This window comes from Lycium barbarum, chromosome 2 (assembly GCF_019175385.1).
Source record: "Lycium barbarum isolate Lr01 chromosome 2, ASM1917538v2, whole genome shotgun sequence".
Lineage (NCBI taxonomy): Eukaryota > Viridiplantae > Streptophyta > Magnoliopsida > Solanales > Solanaceae > Lycium > Lycium barbarum.
In genome coordinates this window covers 12,667,942-12,687,060 of record NC_083338.1, presented here as the reverse complement: position 1 = coordinate 12,687,060, position 19,119 = coordinate 12,667,942, and the positions used below count along the sequence as shown (strand labels likewise).

General features: G+C 38.4%; 1 protein-coding gene across 1 annotated transcript; it reads left to right on the top strand.

The window, feature by feature from the left end:
• The first annotated feature begins 10,288 nt into the window (after positions 1 to 10,288).
• On the top strand, positions 10,289 to 11,307 carry LOC132629336 (mavicyanin-like). Its single transcript, XM_060345017.1, has 2 exons — positions 10,289 to 10,446; positions 10,757 to 11,307. Exons 1-2 carry the CDS (start codon positions 10,299 to 10,301, stop codon positions 11,158 to 11,160), a joined length of 552 nt encoding a protein of 183 aa, XP_060201000.1. The 5' UTR covers positions 10,289 to 10,298; the 3' UTR covers positions 11,161 to 11,307.
• The last annotated feature ends 7,812 nt before the right edge of the window (positions 11,308 to 19,119 follow it).

Genomic DNA, 19,119 nt, shown 5'->3' with positions numbered 1-19,119 from the left:
ACAATCACGAATAAATCCAGAAAGGGCCTGAATACATTGTTCATTAAGTCCATAAACACTGTCGGTGCATTAGTTAGCCCAAACGACATTACTCGGAACTCGAAATGGCCATATCTTGTTCTGAAAGCTGTCTTAGGGATATCTTTCTCCCTAACTCTTACTTGGTGATACCCGGACCTTAAATCAATCTTTGAAAACCATTTGACACCTTGCAATTGATCAAATAAATCATCAATCCTCGGGAGGGGATACTTGTTCTTAATTGTCACTTTATTCAATTGCTGATAATCAATGCACATTCTCAAAGAGCCATCCTTCTTCCGGACGAACAATACGGGTGCTCCCCACGGGGATGAACTAGGCCTAATGAAGCCTTTTTCAAGCAAGTCTTTTAATTGCTCCTTCAACTCTTTCAACTCTGCGGGTGCCATCCTATAGGGAGGAATAGATATAGGTTTAGTGTCTGGCAACACATCAATCGCAAAATCTATCTCTCGCTCGGGAGGAAGGCCTGGGAGCTCTTCCGGGAACACATCCGGAAATTCGTTCACTACCGGAACTGACTGAAGAGTCGGCGACTCAGCTTCTACATCTTGAACTCGCACGAGGTGATAAATACACCCTTTCGTGATCATCTTCCTTGCCTTTAGATAGGAAATAAACCTACCTTTTGGTGATGCCGAATTCCCTTTCCATTCTAAGAGTGGTTCTCCCAGAAACTGGAAACGAACCATCTTCATTCGGCAATCAACATTGGCATAACAAGAAGCCAACAAATCCATGCCCATAATAATGTCAAAATCTACCATTTCTAGCTCATGCAAATCAATCATGGTACGACGATCACAAATCACAATCACACAATTCCTATATACTCGGCTAGCTATTACCGATTCACCCACGGGTGTAGACACCTCAAAAGGTTTGATAGACTCCGGATCAATTATAAATCGACCCGCAATATATGGAGTAACATATGATAATGTGGAGCCCGGATCAATCAAAGCATATACATCATGAGAAAATACCGATAATATACCTGTGACCACATCAGGAGAAGACTCAAGATCTTGGCGTCCAGCCAAAGCATAAATACGGTGCTGAGGACCGCTAGTACTGGGAGCTCTGCCCCTACCCCTACCATGGCCGACTGGCGCATGTGAACCTGGCCCCGTAGGACGTACAGATGCCGAAGATCCGGCTACCGACCCTGATGGCTGGGTCCTACCTCTACCCTGCACTGAGGGGCAATCACGCATAATATGGCCTGGCCGACCACATGAATAACAAGCGTCTGAACCTGATCGGCACTGACCCCAATGCAACTTTCCACACTGAGAACATCGTGGTACGGGTGGCCTTGGCTGGCCTGAATCACCTCTAAACTGAGACCCCGAATAACCCTGACTCGGCTCGGAACGAGTAGATCTGTCAAATCTCTGGCCCGTGAACTGTGGAGGTGTACTGGTCATAGAATAGCCTGAATGGCTGGGAAACTGCTGTCTGTGTCCGCCCCTAGACTCGCTCCTCGAACCCGAAGGTCTGGCCCTCTTATTATGGCCCCTATCCTGCTCACGTTCATTTCTCCGCTGCTGTAGGTGTTCCTCTAATTCCTGAGCATGTGCCTGAATGCGTGCAATATCCATGCCATCCTGAAGGGACGCAGTCAAACATTTATCCATCAAGTGTGGCCCTAGGCCTTTCACAAACCGGTGCACCCGATCGCCCATATACGCTACCATGGCCGAAGCATACCTAGCCAAGGAATTGAAGCAGAGACTATACTCTGTAGCACTCATGCTACCTTGCCTCAGATTCAAGAATTTATCGGCCCTAGCTCGCCGAACTTCTGGAGGCATGTAGTGACGGAGAAAAGCATCGACAAACTCTTTCCATACCGGCGGAGGTGCATTGGCTCCCCGCGAATCCATCCAAACCGTATACCACTGGATTGAGACATCCCTCAATCTGTATGACGCTAACTCCACCGATTCGGTGTCTGAAGCATGTATCAACCGGAGCGTCCTTAGCATACCATCAATAAAGTCCTGGGGATCCTCCTCCAGTTTCGACCCAAAGAATTCCGGGGGTTTCAAAGCAATGAAGTCACGGGCCCTTGCACTAACAGTCCTGTCACCTTGCCCTGCGCTTGGCCTCTGAGTCAGGGCCGCAACCAACTGAGTCAACAAATTAATGGCCTCTCACATCTTGGCCTGAAGCATTCGGTGGAGGAGCTAGAGCTGGGGCGGAGGCTCCCACGTGCTCCTCAGTAATAGGCACTGTCTGGGAGGACTGAGATTGAGCCGCACTCTGGGACTCATCTTCCTCTACTACCGGTGGCGATGCTCTTTCAGCCCGCTTTTCTGCCACCATCTTGCCCTTTTGGGCTGCTGTAGCCTTTTTCTTTTTAGGCATCTCTGAAATACACAACACACGATTTAGGAACAAGAATTTCTTACATCATAGCTCTATCGCACGATTCTTATGAAGAAAGAAGGTCATATATTCCTAAGATGTCCGCAGCTTCTCGTTTATAAGTGTGGCGCGCAACACACCCATAACCAAGACTCTACTAGACACGGCTCGTAGACACATCCTAGGACTGAACTGCTCCGATACCACTTTTGTCACGACCCGACTCGGGGCCGCGACGAGCACCCGGTGCAAACCCACCCGAGCACCCTCTTAGCTTACTCTTATACTTACATCTAGGTGATCCCCATAATCATACATGCATTTCCATTCATTCGTCAACTAGTCCCATATGGACAACCGCACATTTATATCATCATAGGCATTCATGCCACATCAATATACATGGGCCAACGTGGCCGACAAAATGATATACAAAACATAGGCCGACAAGGCCAAACACATCTACCCACACACACACATGTCTACAAGCCTCTAAGAGTATAACATGTCACATTAGCGGGACAGGACCCCGCTATGCCCATAATTATATACACAAAAGATTGAGTACCCAAAAGATATGGCTCCGAAGGAAATAGAGCTCTCTATGAAATCTCCGAATAAGCAGCTAAGGATCAAATCTGTCTCCCTGCGCACCTGCGGGCATGACGCAGCGTCCACAAACAAAAGGACGTCAGTACCAAGAATGTACTGAGTATGTAAAGCATGATCAACATCAATATAAAAGCATAATAGATATCATATGAAGATAGCATAGGAGGGGAGACAGTAATATCATCATCATGTCGCTTACTTGCATACACCGTCGTTCGTATCCCATAATAATACTCGTACCATACTTGTGCTCATATTCGTATACATGTCCTTATTCGTATTCCTATACATAGTCTTTTCACATTCATATTCATATTATATACATAGTCATTTCATATACATAGCATTTACATAGCATACCCGACCTCATGGGATCGGTGTCTTATACATGGCCAACCAAGGCTTAAGGTCATACATACCTGGCCCTACCAAGGCATCAGGGTTATCCGTACCCTCTGCAGAGGTGTGCGCGCGTTACGTAATCGTATACATACTTTATACATAATCATATACATATATATATATATATATATATATATATATATATATATGTATATCCTACCCGGCGTTATAAGCTCGGGGTATCATTATAGCCCTTCATAGGCACATATACATACATCATAGCTCGTAAGCATCTTTAATCTCATTTTACTCTCATCATCATTTCTATCCTCATCACTATCGTTACATCTACATTATGGACTTACTCGTCAAGCGAGGAACATAGTAAAATCATAGTACATATCAAGGGTCGTGAGCTTATGAGCTCGGAATGCCAACCATGTGGAGACAACATACTCATATAGAGGAATTTAGGAATTTGGCCAAGAACCATGCCTTATGAAAGAAGGGTTAGCCTTACATACCTTTCTGTCGAACTATTCTACACTCGCACGTTCCCTTCCAATGCTAGCGTTTATACCTTCATTAATGCCATAACAATGGCCATTAGTCATTCACATTAACCACATTATCTAGATTCCTCAATTTGCCTCTAATTCACCCACATTCATGATTATAACACCCATCTTCGTCCATTCGTCTAAAGTGTTTAGTTCATGATCTTAATACCATTTATAACACATTCATATCACAACACAACAACATTCATAACTCAATTCAAACTATTTCTCAAAATGTCACTATTCATCATTCATGACCTAGTTGACCACATTTTCTACAATCCATGTATTTTAATTCTTCAATACCTTAAACATCTTGTAAAAATCATGAATCTTACCTTAGAAGTTGTAGGAACAAGCTTTGGTTGATAATACTCTTCTTTGAGCAAAACCCTAGTTTTTCTCCATTTGGATTTCTTGACTTGGATGATCCTTGATGACTCCCTTATCCTTGATTCACTTGTCTTAATGTTATGGATGACTTATAATCCTTGGAAACTCATATAATAAATGTAGAGAGAAGTTCTAGAGAGAAGTGGTGTAATGTTGTAAATGAAATAAGACAAGTCTTGATCCTCATATTTAATGAATTGAAAGATCTGTGCTGGGTGAACAGTGGTCGTCCATGGAGGTTTACGGTCCGTATTTTAGTTTACGGACCGTCCCTCGTGGTCGTTTTTAAGCTTAAGCAGAACTAGAAACTTTGACCTGCATGCATGGTGATTTACGACCATGGTTTACGGGCCGTAAATCACTTTACGGTCCGTCCACCAGGTCGTATTTTAGCCATTTCCTCAGCTGGCAGAAAGTTGAAGTTGGACATGCCAGTTTACGACGTCAAGTTTACGGACCGTATTGCACTTTACGGTCCGTATTTTGCACTATACGACCACTGGGCAGTTTTGCCAACTTTCAATTTTTCTCATTTCTCGACTTTTCATTCTAATCATCCACATCCCTTTACATACATTTCCCATGAAACATTATACACTCGCACTCCTCGCACACATCATTAGTTCATTTACTTGCGAACCAACGGGAAATTTTCCGAGGTGTAACATTTCAATATCTTTGTGATTTTCTTGCATAATCCGGATTGTCTTTCCTTGTTGTTCTTTGATTTGACCGGACATGGTCATCATGTGTTTGTCTATGTTTCATTTTAAAAATTGCGAGAGTTAAAAGTATTTTCTTCTTTTGGACATTGTGGGGAATTGTTAGGTTTTTTTTTTTTTTTTTAAGTTAGTTTGTATTATTTCCAAAAAGGGGATAATTACATGGTAACTATCCAGTATAGAATGACAGGCCATTCTTGCTCAAGAGGGTTCTCCTCCTACACCAATAAGCTTACAAAAGAGATTTTGAACAAATGTTGAATCTGAGAAATAACAGATTCATCATTTGTTCCAATCTACTTAGCCTATACCAGCTTTCTTTTTCCTAATTCTGAAGTTGGCCATTCCACTCTTATCAAGTCTATATGGACCAATTGCATCCTTAGTTAAGTTTTGTGGGTTTTGAATAGCACAATTCATGTCCTTAATAGAGCCTTGCTTTGACAAAATATCTGCTATTGTGTTAGCCTCCCTATAGTAGTGTTGTACCGTGCCTCCTAGCTTGTTGAGCCATTCTTGAATTTCTTCAATCATGTTCTGAAATCTCCAAGAAGCTTTGCTGATTCCTTTGATCATATCCACCATGAGTTTTGAGTCCATTTCTAGAATGATATTGTGCAAGTCTAGATTTGAACTGTATTGCAAACCCCAAAGTGCAGCTTTGATTTCTGCCATATTGTTGCTACAATATTCAAGTGACTTTGAAAATCCAAGAATCATTTTGCCTTCATGGTTCCTGATGGCACCTCCTGCTCCTGCTTTCTTCAGTTCACCCACAAAGCTTCCATCTGTATTGATTTTGTACTAATTTGGTTGGGGTTTCTCCCAATATACTGGAAAGGTACTGATTGGAGCAGAATATACATCTGCAATGACACAAATATCTTTCCAAGACAAGTGAAGGTTAATCTGTGTAAAATGTCTATATAATAATATCTTAATATGAAAGTTAATCTGGTTTACTATTCTATATAATGAATATGCTTTTTGTCCATACCTACTGGCTCCTCTCCTCTTCCAAAGTTCCCAGGTAATATACATTGGGAGAATTTCACAAAGAGTTCTGTGCAAAGCATTAGAGCTATCATAAGCCCACCAAGTCCATATTACCTGTCTAATACTCCCATAATGAAGCTTAACTGCAAGAGGATTAGCAAAGAAAACTCCATATTTTCTTAGTGATATCACCTTCAACAAAGACATGATTCATGGTTTCAGTTTGAAGCTGGTTACAACAGTTACATCTAGACACAACCTGTTGGCCAAACTTGGGGAGAATGTCATCAAATGGGAGTTTTCTTTTGAGAATTCTCCAATTCAAAAAAAGCCACTTTGAAAGGCATTCCATTATGCCAGAGATTACTGTAAGAATCATTTTTGTTCTTCCTTTGTCTAGTAATCTCTCTGGCAGAAGAACAAGTGAAATTTCCATCACTATTGTGGGTCCAAATGGAGGAATCAAGAGAGTTTTGGTTAGCAATCTTGATACTTTCTATAGTGTGTTGCAGATTAGGGGGGACGGTATTCTCCAATTTACTGGAAATCCAGTTACCATAAAAAATAAACTCCTCGACTAAAGTGTTTCCTGGTCTTGGTCCAGGTTCAAGCATTAAGGCAAGGGGCCCTAGACCAGTCCAGTTATCCCACCAGAAGAGAGAGGACCCAGAGTTGATTTACCACAACATGGGTATGGCTATAGAGTAAAATTTGTCATGAGAGGTTCGGGCTGGTAGTCCTTACATGCAGGTTGTTGATACGGTCAAATAGAACAAGGCGGTCTGTAGGCAGGAAAGAGAGAGAGAGAGAGAGCGGAGTGGTGTTGGGGGAGCGAGAGCAGGGGCGGATGGAGCATTATAATTTGGGGTTCAATTGAACCCCAAACTTTTGATGCGGTGTACAAATTTATATTTAAAAATTTACTAAATTTATAATAAATAGTAGATATGAACCCATAACTTTATAAATACAATGGTTCAATGCTAAAAAATTTAAAAAGTTGAACCCCAAGAGTTTAAATCCTAGATCCGCCTCTGAGCGAGAGGGCAAGAGACCCCACAATTCTGATGATTTTACTGGTTCCTCATCTGGATGGAGAGGTTTTGCTGTTAGAGGCCCATCTAGGCCCATAATTTCAGCTTTGCAAATGTCTTAGATGCACGACTAGATATGGTGCACACAACGCTCCTATGGTTTCTCATGGGCAATCTCAGCAGCCACGTCAATAGTGAGGTATTTCCAGAGCTTTTTATGAGTGTGGTTAGTTTGGGCATATTCAGAGGTTTTGTCCCAGGCTATAAAGTTGTTCCACAAGCAAGATTTCCTGTCAGTCAACCTCTGGCTATTACTGCAGCACCACCACTAGCTTGGGGTGCTTCATAACCTTCTAGGCGTGTGGTTCTCAAGCTGTTAGAGGATATGGTACAAGGGTGAGTTGAGGAGAAAATTTGGAATGATAATTGATGCCCATTAATTTGCGCTCTACGAAATCTAGCTCAACTCACTTCGAGTTCATATAATGGACTATTGGCCTTATATCAATTAGAAACATCAATTTTTTCACAAGTGATGCTTAATTCAATACTCTTTGACCACTAAGCTATCAAGATTGTCAAGAATAATATTTAACTCATTTTCCATTCAAGGGATTCTATTCATCGTCTTCTTCAATGTTCTTTTAACTCAAGAATCATCCGATTATAGGGTTCATAATATACCTCAGTACAACTTAAATAAAATTCACAAAATATCAACCCATAATATAATATATCATGTCTATGAGTTTCAAGTGATGGGATTACCTCTTTGAAGTCAAATCTTGAAAATCACAACCTTGTGAATTTTGAACTCTTGAAGATTTGATGAAGAAATACAATGATTTGTATATAAAAAGGATGTTAGATTCCAAAATCGCCTCTCCTAGCACAAGAACCCTTCTCCTTTTAAAATGAGTGTTTTGCCCAAAAATTGTGATTTTATAACCAAGAGATGCACCGGCCCATTGCATGCGTAGAGATAATTCTGTTACTTTTTGATAAAAAGGTCATAATCTTTTGTACATAACTTGAATTAACGAACGGTTCGAGCCGTTTGAAATTAGACATGAAGAGTTACCAATGTTTATTAAGGAATATTTGCAAAATTGTTTATAAATTGGGGATATATCCTTTCAAAGTCAGGTCATTCATTGTCTTGAACATTATTTTCTATTAACATTTCTAACTTTATTTTCTAGCCTCATTTGATCACTTTACCACTTCAATAACCTCCCGACCAATCCCAAAGATATGTTCCCGCATTCTCGTGAGTCATGACAATAACACTCTTGTGTGGGTCCGGAAACACTTCAGTTTCACTTCAAGCATGTCATTAAAATTTTAATTGGCCCGAATTAACGTCCAAAAACTCATGGGGCTTCACATTAGATAAAGGATGTATTAGTTTTGTTTTCGTGGGAAGAGTGAGACTTGTTAGGGATCAGATAGAAAAGGGAGGCTACAAGGTGTAAAAAAAGTTGGGAACCTATACTCTTATGTTTATTTGGAGAAAATATTTATCCGAAATGATCCATATTCTAATCTCACCCGAAATGGCCCAATTTGTACACTTTGAAATTTTTAACTTTTCTTTCAACACCTCTTATACATTATTATACACTTCCATACAAGAGTGATGCAATGTCTACAGTATGTGTATAACGTTGTATAATATTGTATATCGTGTGTATAAACATTGTTGCAAAAAGTTAGCTATGCGTATGTAAATTAAAAATATGGCTACGCGGATGTAATGTTTTATGTAGGATTGTATATTACTTAAGCTATAAATAACAATCTATGTCCATTTGGAGAAAATATTTACCCAAAGTGGCCCATATTTTTAATATTACCCGAAAATGACCATTTTATACATTATTATACTCTTTTATACAAGGTTGATACATTGTCTACGATAGTGTATAATGTTGTATATTGTGTGTATAAACACTGTTGCAAAAAAAAAAAAAAAAAAGTTGGCTATGCTGATTATATTAAAAATAAGGCTATGTGGATTTAATATTTTATGTTAGAATGTATATTATTGAAATTATCTCAAAAAAGTTTAGGGCTAAACCGGGTGTGATGAATTTGTAATGGGCGGCTAATTATGTTTTTTCCCAATTAAATAAGCGCCCGAAAATCATATAGAAACAGATTATGTTATTTTGAAATATATTTCTCAATTTATGGAAATTAATGTAGTGGAATTAAAGTAATAATTACTTAAGCACCACGGAAAAATGTAGTAAGGAAAAGAAAGATCTACATCATAGCATAATTTTTCTCATGGAGATCGATGAATATAATGGGAAATTGTCCCAACTAAAAGCTTACCAAAGGTTTAGTTACCTTCTTTCATCCAAAGAAACACTGAGTTATAATCTTACTTTTTTCCTCATAAAATTAATCGAGTTTTTTCCCATAATTCTTTCATAAATATTGCGTATTAGGGCACTTGGGTATTTTGACCCTTGAAATTGTTTTAATCAACGGCGATAATTTTAAAAAAATTCTTAACATATTGAGACTTTTGACGTATAAAGAAAAACTTAACACGGGCACGTACCATATATGCTTCACTTCGTTAATTTCAAAAACAAATATGGTAAGTACTTGTTACAGATTCTTGTCTCTTTTTTATTGGCAATATATTTAGTATACCTTAGTTTCATTGGAACATCAAAACTATACATGGTAAATACTTGTTAGAGATTCTTGTCTAATTTTTATTGGCAATATATATTTAGTATATTGGTAAGTTTCATTAGAACTTCAAAACAAAATATGGTAAGTTCAGTGGCGGACGTAGATAGAGCCGAGGGGTTCATCCAAACCCCCTTAATTACACTGTATATATAAGGTGAAAATTATTTTTTATGTATATATAGTAGACGTTGAACCCCCTTAACTTCTTCATTTATGACTTCTTTATATTTTTGAACCCCCTTGACATAAATCCTGACTCCGCCACTGGGTAAGTTCAGTTACCTTAGTTTCGGTGGAACTTCAAAACTATATTTGGAAAATAAATTTCCAAAAACAGTACGCCTGTTACGTTAACTCCAGTCCTAGCAAGGCAAGGAGACCATTAACTACGCCTTTAAAAGCCTTAGTTCGGAACCTCAGAGCTCATTCATTCAAATCGTTAGTATTATTAACATTGGAATATATTTAAAATTTATTTATTATTTATATATATGGCTTTCTTCAGAAAAACAATGATGGTGTTATTGGTGGTGATGATGGCTACCCTGGGATCCACCATGGCTGTTGTGTATCAAGTTGGTGATTCTGTTGGATGGACTTTCAACTATAACTATGAACAATGGGCTTCTTCCAAGAATTTTCAACTCGGTGATGTCCTTGGTAAGATCTTTCACTACTTTTGTAGTTAAACAACAAAACTTGTTGCTAATCCTATTTAGTGATGGTCTAGTGACAGGTTATCAAAAAATTCTGATACCTACGAATTATTTAGCGATGAATTAACTATGAAGTTCCTAACTAATTTCAGTTTTATTTTCTAGTATTAAATTGCCTCTCTTTTCGTTTTTAATACTGCATTAAAAATTCCTCAGTATCTATAGATATTTAATAAACTCAACAGTTATTGTAAATTAATTTTAGATTACTCCGCCTCAAGACTTAACTTACACATACTTTGTGTAACATGCAGTTTTCAATTACAACCCACAACTGCACAACGTGAGGCAAGTGAACAAGACCAGCTTCGACTCCTGCACTGATCACGATCCAGTTGCCAGCTTCTACACCGGCAGCGACTCACTCACCCTCATGACTCCGGGCGATTACTACTTTTTGTGTGACATTCCTGGTCATTGTGCTTCTGGACTCAAATTTCACTTCAAAATCGCTATGCCAGCGACTCCCGGGGGTACTAATACTAATACTCCACCGGAAAGTACAACTCCTCCTCCTGCTCCAAAGGGTTTTTCTTATTTTCCTGGTTCTGCGGGTATCACTCCTACTAGAAGCAATGCTTATTCATCCAAATGGTTACCAATGAGCATGTTATTGCCATTGTTTCTTGCTAGCTCTATGCTTCTATGCATGGTTTAGACATTAAATTGATGTTTGTTTTGCATTTGGAAGAGTTCTAGGTAGTCGTCATTTAATAGTATTATTTTGTGAGTTTTCCACCATTTATTGTTATCTATGTAGTGAATTAATAGTATTATTTTGTAACTGAGTTTTCTACCATTTATTGTTATCTAGGTAGTCATTTAATAGTAGACAATTTTGGATTATGATTTATTGCTGTTAAATTCAATTACTCTCTCTCCGTTTTAGTTTATGTGTATGTGATATAATTTACTTATTAGCCGTTTCAAGAAGAATGGCCGTACATTTTTTAAATTTAAGACAATTAAATTAGAAAAAATAATTCGACTTCATAGCACTTAATTACTATATCAAATTAGGATTTAAGGTGCAGTTTAACCTATGGTAGCTAACTAATTGATGATCATCATAGAAATTTATTTTAGCTACTTAAATTTCTTTGAGAATGGACCCCATTACATGGGCTCGCATAGTTCATGAATAAACTCTCTCAAAAATATTTTATTTTTGAAGTCCGCATTTCAAGACAAAAAAATTGATTGTGTAAAAACAATTTACACCATCACTCGGTAAAACATAAACCCATCAAACTAAATGTAAAGCCAAAAGCCCTTTTTCTTCGCCAATCATCCCATTACTGCAATATACATGTGCATTTTGCCCTTACTTGAAGTTAGAATTGGGTAGGACTGATTTGCAATGTAGAGTGAAACTAATAAGAATCCACTAATTCTCATTTTTAAATAAGCTCCGTGAGAAATCGCTTCATAGGTGATTGTTTACCGCGAAACAAATTTCTGAGAAAAACTGAAAATGGAAATATAGAAAATAAATCTGCGGGGTAATCTAGAAAATAAATTACTTCATTTGTCTCAATTTTTATGACACCGTTTGACTAGGCACAAACTTTAAGAAAGGAACAAAGCTAAAGACTTTTGAAATATGAGGTTTATAACAAACCATAGACATTTTTGTGTCTATAAATAATTCCATTAAGGGTAAAAGAGTAATTTAAAGTTAAGTTGTTGCTAATTATAGAAATGTGACATTATTTTTGGGACAAACTCAAAAGTAAAGCGTGCCACATAAATTGGGACACATTAAATAATATTTTCAGGATTTTACATGGGGGATGTTAGAAAAATAAAAGAAACATAACTTAATTTTCTCCTCTGAATGCTCTCAATCTATTCAAAAGTATAGTTTAGGGGGTTAAACGAGTCCAACGACACCCATATTACAATATTGAAGGAATTCGGATCAATGGGTAATAAAAAACTCAAACCTGAGCCTCAAGGTCAAAATTGTAACTTCACTATATTTCCTGGTTACTCATACTCCCAAGAGTTTAAATCCACAATGAATTTAATATCCGATATCAATTCAACCTTCAATTTATAAAATTACTCTCTTAATCTAGGATAAAGATTTTCCAATTTCAAATTTTAATCTACAAATCTAGGCGTTAAAAATCAACAGGTAATCGAGGAAATAGCTTAAATTCAAGTTGGAAATAATTACTAATGATTTATGATGAACATCCACCTTTGAATCGCCCAATAACCGAGTCTCCAACATTCAATATTGTTAAAATAACATAAAATTCGATCAGCTAGCTTTTATACTACCTGGTTGTTCCTCTTCACGGTTGGGACCTTCATGATCGTGAATTGCAATCCAGTGAATCCCTATGCGATCGTGGAGCCACTTGAGCGACCGAGAAGCAAGCTGCCTCCCTAACCTTACACGACAACGACCTCCACCCTCGCGGTCGGAATGGTCTGCAACTGCACAAGAAAAAAATAAAATCTGGTGCAACACCAAGAAAGTTTTAGCACTTGAAACTCACCCGAACTCCTTTGATCCCAACTTAAACCCTCAAACAAGTTTCAAATGGATATTATGACTTGTTCAAAGTCTCCAAACCCCAAAATTATGTGATAGATCTCAAAATCTAGACTCTTCGCAATCGCAGCTAGGGCCTCCCGTTCACGTACAAAAGTTGACCAGTTGGTCATTTCGTGCTTCCACTTCGTGGTTGCGTCCTAGTCCACGCCTTCGTGCTGAGTCAACGAGTTGACTCTCGCGTTTGTCATGGTAGGCTGCGGATAACAAAACCTCCTTGACCAGTCAATCCTCCAACTACTTTTCGCGATCGCGGTGTCTTCTTTCACAATCACGATTCATCAGACGCCAACAGAAAATCATCAATATCAAGATAGTTCAATATGTGTTGAAATCCCGAGCCCTTGAGTCCAACCCCGACTATCAAAACAAGTCCCAAATAATTATACAAACTTATCCAAAGCTTCGGATCACAATTTTAATTACAATTGTGCTCTATTAAAGGCCAGGTTGTTACATTAGGAAAACACAATAGTAGAAATAATATTAGCTACACCAAAAGGAATCAATCGTTTCTTATTAATCACTCCAGTCCACATGTATTTAATTTTTTTTTTTTTGAAAAGGAAAAAGATGCATCAGAGGAAAATAAATACAGAGCCAGAACAAATGCATGAAAAATAAAATAAAATTAGCCCCTCTGATGTTTATATCGAATAATATAAATTTACCATAATCAGTGAATAATTTTTAGGAAAAAGTATGCATTGATTAACGAAAAATTAACTATAATTTATTAAAATAATGTATGTAAAGTCATCTGCTATGTGTTTATATTAGGTTAGTACAAACACCCAATATTCACATTTTTTTTTTTAAAATGTAGTCTGCAAGTAAAATTATACTGATTTTTTCAAACGTACGATCATGTTAACTAATTTTAACACTTAAATTGTTGACTTCACATTGTGCAGTTCCCCCAACCCCCATCCTAAACCCTACTCTCTCCTAACTGTCTAAACCATTATAGTCAAATGAGGCTACTTTCATGATCCAATTCATATTGCATGGACCCAATTGATCTACTATTTTGTGTGTGTGTGTGTTTTTTTTTTTTTTGTCTTTCGAAATTAATTACGAATGCTAGTCAAAATATATAACATATATACACACTGACATATACACACACATTTATGCGTGCATATGATATATATATACGCTGGCTATTTTTTATTAAGGAAGTCCAAGAGCATTATCCCATAAAACTATAAGTACCACGTACATGTAAGTCAAAGGAAGCGCACCGATCCAAATGTTATAGGTGTGTTGGGTAAAGTCCGTGCCCGGGTTAGTTTTCGCAACTGGGAGCTCGAAGAGACCGGGAGGGCTTCCACAGCAGGCATCCACTCCCACCAATTCGGGTCACATCAACGAATCTCGATCAGAGTGTTGTGGCAGGGAAGCATGTGGGAGCATAGTTGAGTCCCATCAATAGAACGTTAGGGTGGAAAAGTGTTATTTTCGGTTTTCTATATAGATAGCTTACCATGTAAGCTAAGGCATCTTCACTTCATCTCTTGTAAACTATCTCCTATTTTTCTGTCTGAAGCAATACATATTCAGACTCATCATTTACCTTTGAACATATATTTATCTTGCTTATTTTTACCATTTCTTAAGCTCCATTCATTCAAATTTAACTCTTGCAATCACAAACACTGACCCCGAAAGGAGAGTTTCTGGGATTGAATACGACCTACTTGTCTTTAAACCCATAAAATACAAATCTCTAACTGATTATCCGTATACATAAAAAAACAATAGGAATATTTGATTGTGCATTCTAAAATAAGTGATGACTAACAAATGTAAAATTTCATGTGATGATGCCTTTAATGGCATGTCAACTTGCATAATAACGCTGTGAACTATTATTAGCTAGAGTTAGCTAATCTCAAACTAATAAGTAAAAGTAAACAGAAGCCTACCTCTTTGGTGTTAATTTGAGAAAGTATCTTGTTTACCAATTATAGAAAAATAAAAGTCGTAATTGACAATGCAGTTTTTCCTCTGTATTCCTACGAGCACTATCTTATTTTCTAGGAAATAACTTCAGGAATTTATTTTTCGATTTTGGATTGAGAATGATTTTTTTTTTTAAATCATACCAAGCGCTCAAATCACAAATTGCTTGGTAAAGAATTTGCAGAAGTTTCATTTGGGAAACCTTAAATCAGAATTCCAATTTCATCGAGGCTCTAAAACAACATCAAATGACAATAATTTACAAACACATTTAGTAAAAATTGTTAGTAAAACCAAAAAAAGTAGTTGATCGACAATTATATGTATGTGTTAACACACTTTTATTTGGAGTTGGCCGAAACAGACTTGAGTCACCCAAGGACAATTTCAGCTGTCAAATTTTGGGCCACGCCAATAAGACTCAAATAGCTAGGGCTACACGCAGGGGTGTTAATAGTTTGATTCGGCCGGTTATTTTATAAAATTTGTATCATACCAAATTTTTGTTTATGCTATTTTGTATGATCAAAATTAGAAACCTGTCCTAATAATCTTGGTTTCTTTTCGGTATCGATGCGGATTGGTTAAGTCCCATCAATAGAACGTTAGGGTGGAAAAGTGTTATTTTCAGTTTTTTATATAGATAGCATACCATGTAAGCTAAGGCATCTTCACCTCATCTCTTGTAACCTATCTCCTATTTTTCTCTCTAAAGCAATACATATCCGGACTCATCATTTACCCCTGAACATATATTTATCTTGCTTATTTTTACCATTTCTTAAGCTCCATTAGTTTAAATCTAACTCTTGCAATCACAAACACTGACCCCGAAAGGAGAGTTTCCGGGATTGGATACAACCAACTTGTCTTTAAACCCATAAAATACAAATACCTTACTGATTATCGGTTTTCACCGAAAAACAGTTTGGCTCCGTCTATGGGGTAGATAGTTGTGGAGTTGTCTTGATTCACAACAGAAATTATCCTTCCAGAAACTCTAAGTAAAGTCATTGTGCTTAGAAAGATATGTCTAGCGGTAGCTTGAGAAATATACAGGGGATCGAGGACACACACATGTTGGTGAGAGGTATGAAGGATCTGGTGGAGGCGCAAGAAGCCTAGTGAGGGGCGAAGCAGAGGAGTCCTAAACACCGACGAAGCAGAACAACCGCGCAAGCGTGCGTTCGGAAGAACGAGTCAAGCTTAATCTCAACCTGACGGGCAAAAACCTGCTCAAAAGACGGGTTCCTTGACGAGCGAGGTACTGATGGCCACACTCAAGGCGCAGGGTGAGAGGATGTAATGCATGGAAAGGGTGATGACTACTATGGCTAAGCATACTAAGACAGGGACTCCGGTGTCAAATCAAAACGCGGGTAAGATCCTTACGACCCCACAAACTAAAAAGGCTGGAGTGGCGAAAGAACGGTTGGATGTATTTATCGAGGAGTTAAGACAAATCCTAGAAGCCCCATCCGTGATGAAGGGCGCAAGAGCCAAAAAGTACGGTATACTGTCATACCTAGAAAGCGTAGCCCCCGCTCTTAAACGAAAGGAGTTGGAATGGGTCAAGGCAGGAGACATGATCATAAGAGAAATTTTCCCCCTCCCTAATGATATGGTGTTTAATGCATTAATAAATAATATTATAGTGCAGGAATAACAGTGTTTGCAAGGAGCGCGGTTAACATCATTCAGTGAGGAGTCGTTCAACACCTAGACGAAATGGGAGAAATAGAGTTTTTCGGTGACAAAGTCATCAAGTTAGTCCATTACGGAGTTGTGGAATTGTCGGTGGTTACCGGATGGAGTGAAGAGAGTGCAATGTTTCGAGTGGTAGATGGAGATATGGATTTTAAAGTTGTTTTGGGGAAACCATGGATTCAAGATACAAACGATGTTGTAATTTTAGACCCCCTAAAAAGGATGGAGTTTCAGACGATAAAAGGGACGGAGTATGTCTCGGCCAAAATATGGAGCGAGATAAACCCTAGATATGTTGCCAGAACGCGCATCGATAAGGATCAAAAGGCGATGGTTCCAACAGAAGAAGGCAGTTGCACGGGAAAAAGACCGGACCCAGGTTTCGAAGCAAACGTCACAAGTCGACGGGGACAGTTTGAATCGTATGAGGCCCGCAGGCTGAAATTAAAAAAGGGGAAACAACGGGAGTGGCTGAGGTATCCTAAATAGGGATACCCCACACCCTTCGGGATCGGCGTCAAAAGGGGCTGAACCTCCGAAGTTCTCGGATTATAATTTTAAAATAAATGTTGCGGAGCTTGTAACAATATTAAGGGCGATAAAAGAAGCTAGATTCCCAGAGGAGATCCAGACCAACCTGGATAGAAGGAACACCGGCTTGTGGTGTCACATCCATTACACCCACGTACATACCATGAAGGATTGTATGAACCTGAAGGTTGAAGTGGCCTAGTGTTACATCTTGGGAATTTTGAGCTGTTTGCATTATGAGTAGACTAATGCGATACTAAAGTGGACATGAAGTACTTATAAGGTTAAGGAAAGTATTTGATAACTTTAAGCGCGTATCTTAAGGTTTTGGAGCCATATGAATCAGTGGAAGCAAGTTCGTCGAAGGAAGAGGAATTTGAGTCATGTTTTGGGAAGATTCTGCATTGATTAAGCTATGCCTTGTTTAGTAATGTCTTGAGGGGGAGCTACAGGGCCCCTTAGATGGTTAATGAAGTGTTACACAAGTGCCAAGAAGGTTCCATAAGGATTGGAAGTCAAATGAATCGAAGGGAGCAACTTATCAGAAATGGGCAGCTTGACGGACCATTTGACGGACCATAGGGTGTTTGAAGGCCCGTCAAATGGTGGAGCCAACACCGTGAAATGGTCACAGTGAAGCCTGTTTGGCTGGGATATTTGACGGTCCATTTGACGGATAGCAGGAAGTTTGATGGTCCGTCAAAGTGGACGTCAAAATGGCCGATGGGATTTTAAGTGACGCTTTATATATTTCGTTTTGCCTCATTTGGGTTCATTATTTCCCCAAATCAGATCTTAGAGCTCTCCAAAACCCTGTCCCCAAGTCTATAAACTAATCCATGCTAAACCCAAGAGGATTAAGAGATTCAAGTGCTAAGAAGCTCACTAGGGTTTGTGAAGCTCAAGTTTTCCTTTGGTGTTGATGTTGGAGACTTCACTTTGGTGGAGTAAGTTGATCCAAGGCTTGTTATTGGGTGATTAAGGTACGTTTTTACATCTCTTGCATATAGTTAAGGTTGTTGGATTGTTGTGCCATTTGGTTGAAGGAAGAAAAATGAGAAGAAAGTTCAAGTATGAATTTGAGGATATCATGAGCTATAAGTTAACTTGAATTAAAATTCTTGGCATATTATGAGTATAATCTTGTTGTGGGTGTACTAATGATGTTGAGAAAGTGTTGTATACATGTGTATATGGGGTTGTGTAAAAATTATTATTATGAGTGATTATGAAAAGGCGTTTTGGGGATTGAATGGAGCCTAACTTGAATGAAGTCTCTTAATTATGGTATTGTTAACAATGTCGTTGTTGATTGGGAGTTGTTTTGAAATTTGGTAGAAGTAGATGAAATAGGGGAAACACTGCCCAATTTTTGCTAGTATGAATTATACTAGTTTTAACTTAAGAGTGTGTTTGAGACCTAACCTTGCTATGAACCCTCTTGAATGTAGATCATTCGGGCTTTGGAGGAGAACGTTAAGTAGTTAAGAAGACATAAAGGTATGTAAGGCTGACCTTTGTATGTAAGGCTAACCCTTCTTTCTTAAGGCATGAATCCATTGTTCTACACTTACACACGAAATTCATAATGTCTTCCATGATGACCCCATTCCTAGAAGTGCTAAAGCTCATAGTTCTTGATACTCTCATGATATCGTTGATCCCATCCTATGATAGTTGATCCTCTAAGGAAAGATATAATGGTAATGATGATGATGATGTTGCTTTTATTTATGTAATCCTATATGTACATATATGAAGCTATGTTGTGACACTGAGCCTATATGGCAGGGTATGATATCTATTGCGCACACACCACTGATCAGTTGGGTACAAATAACACCAAGC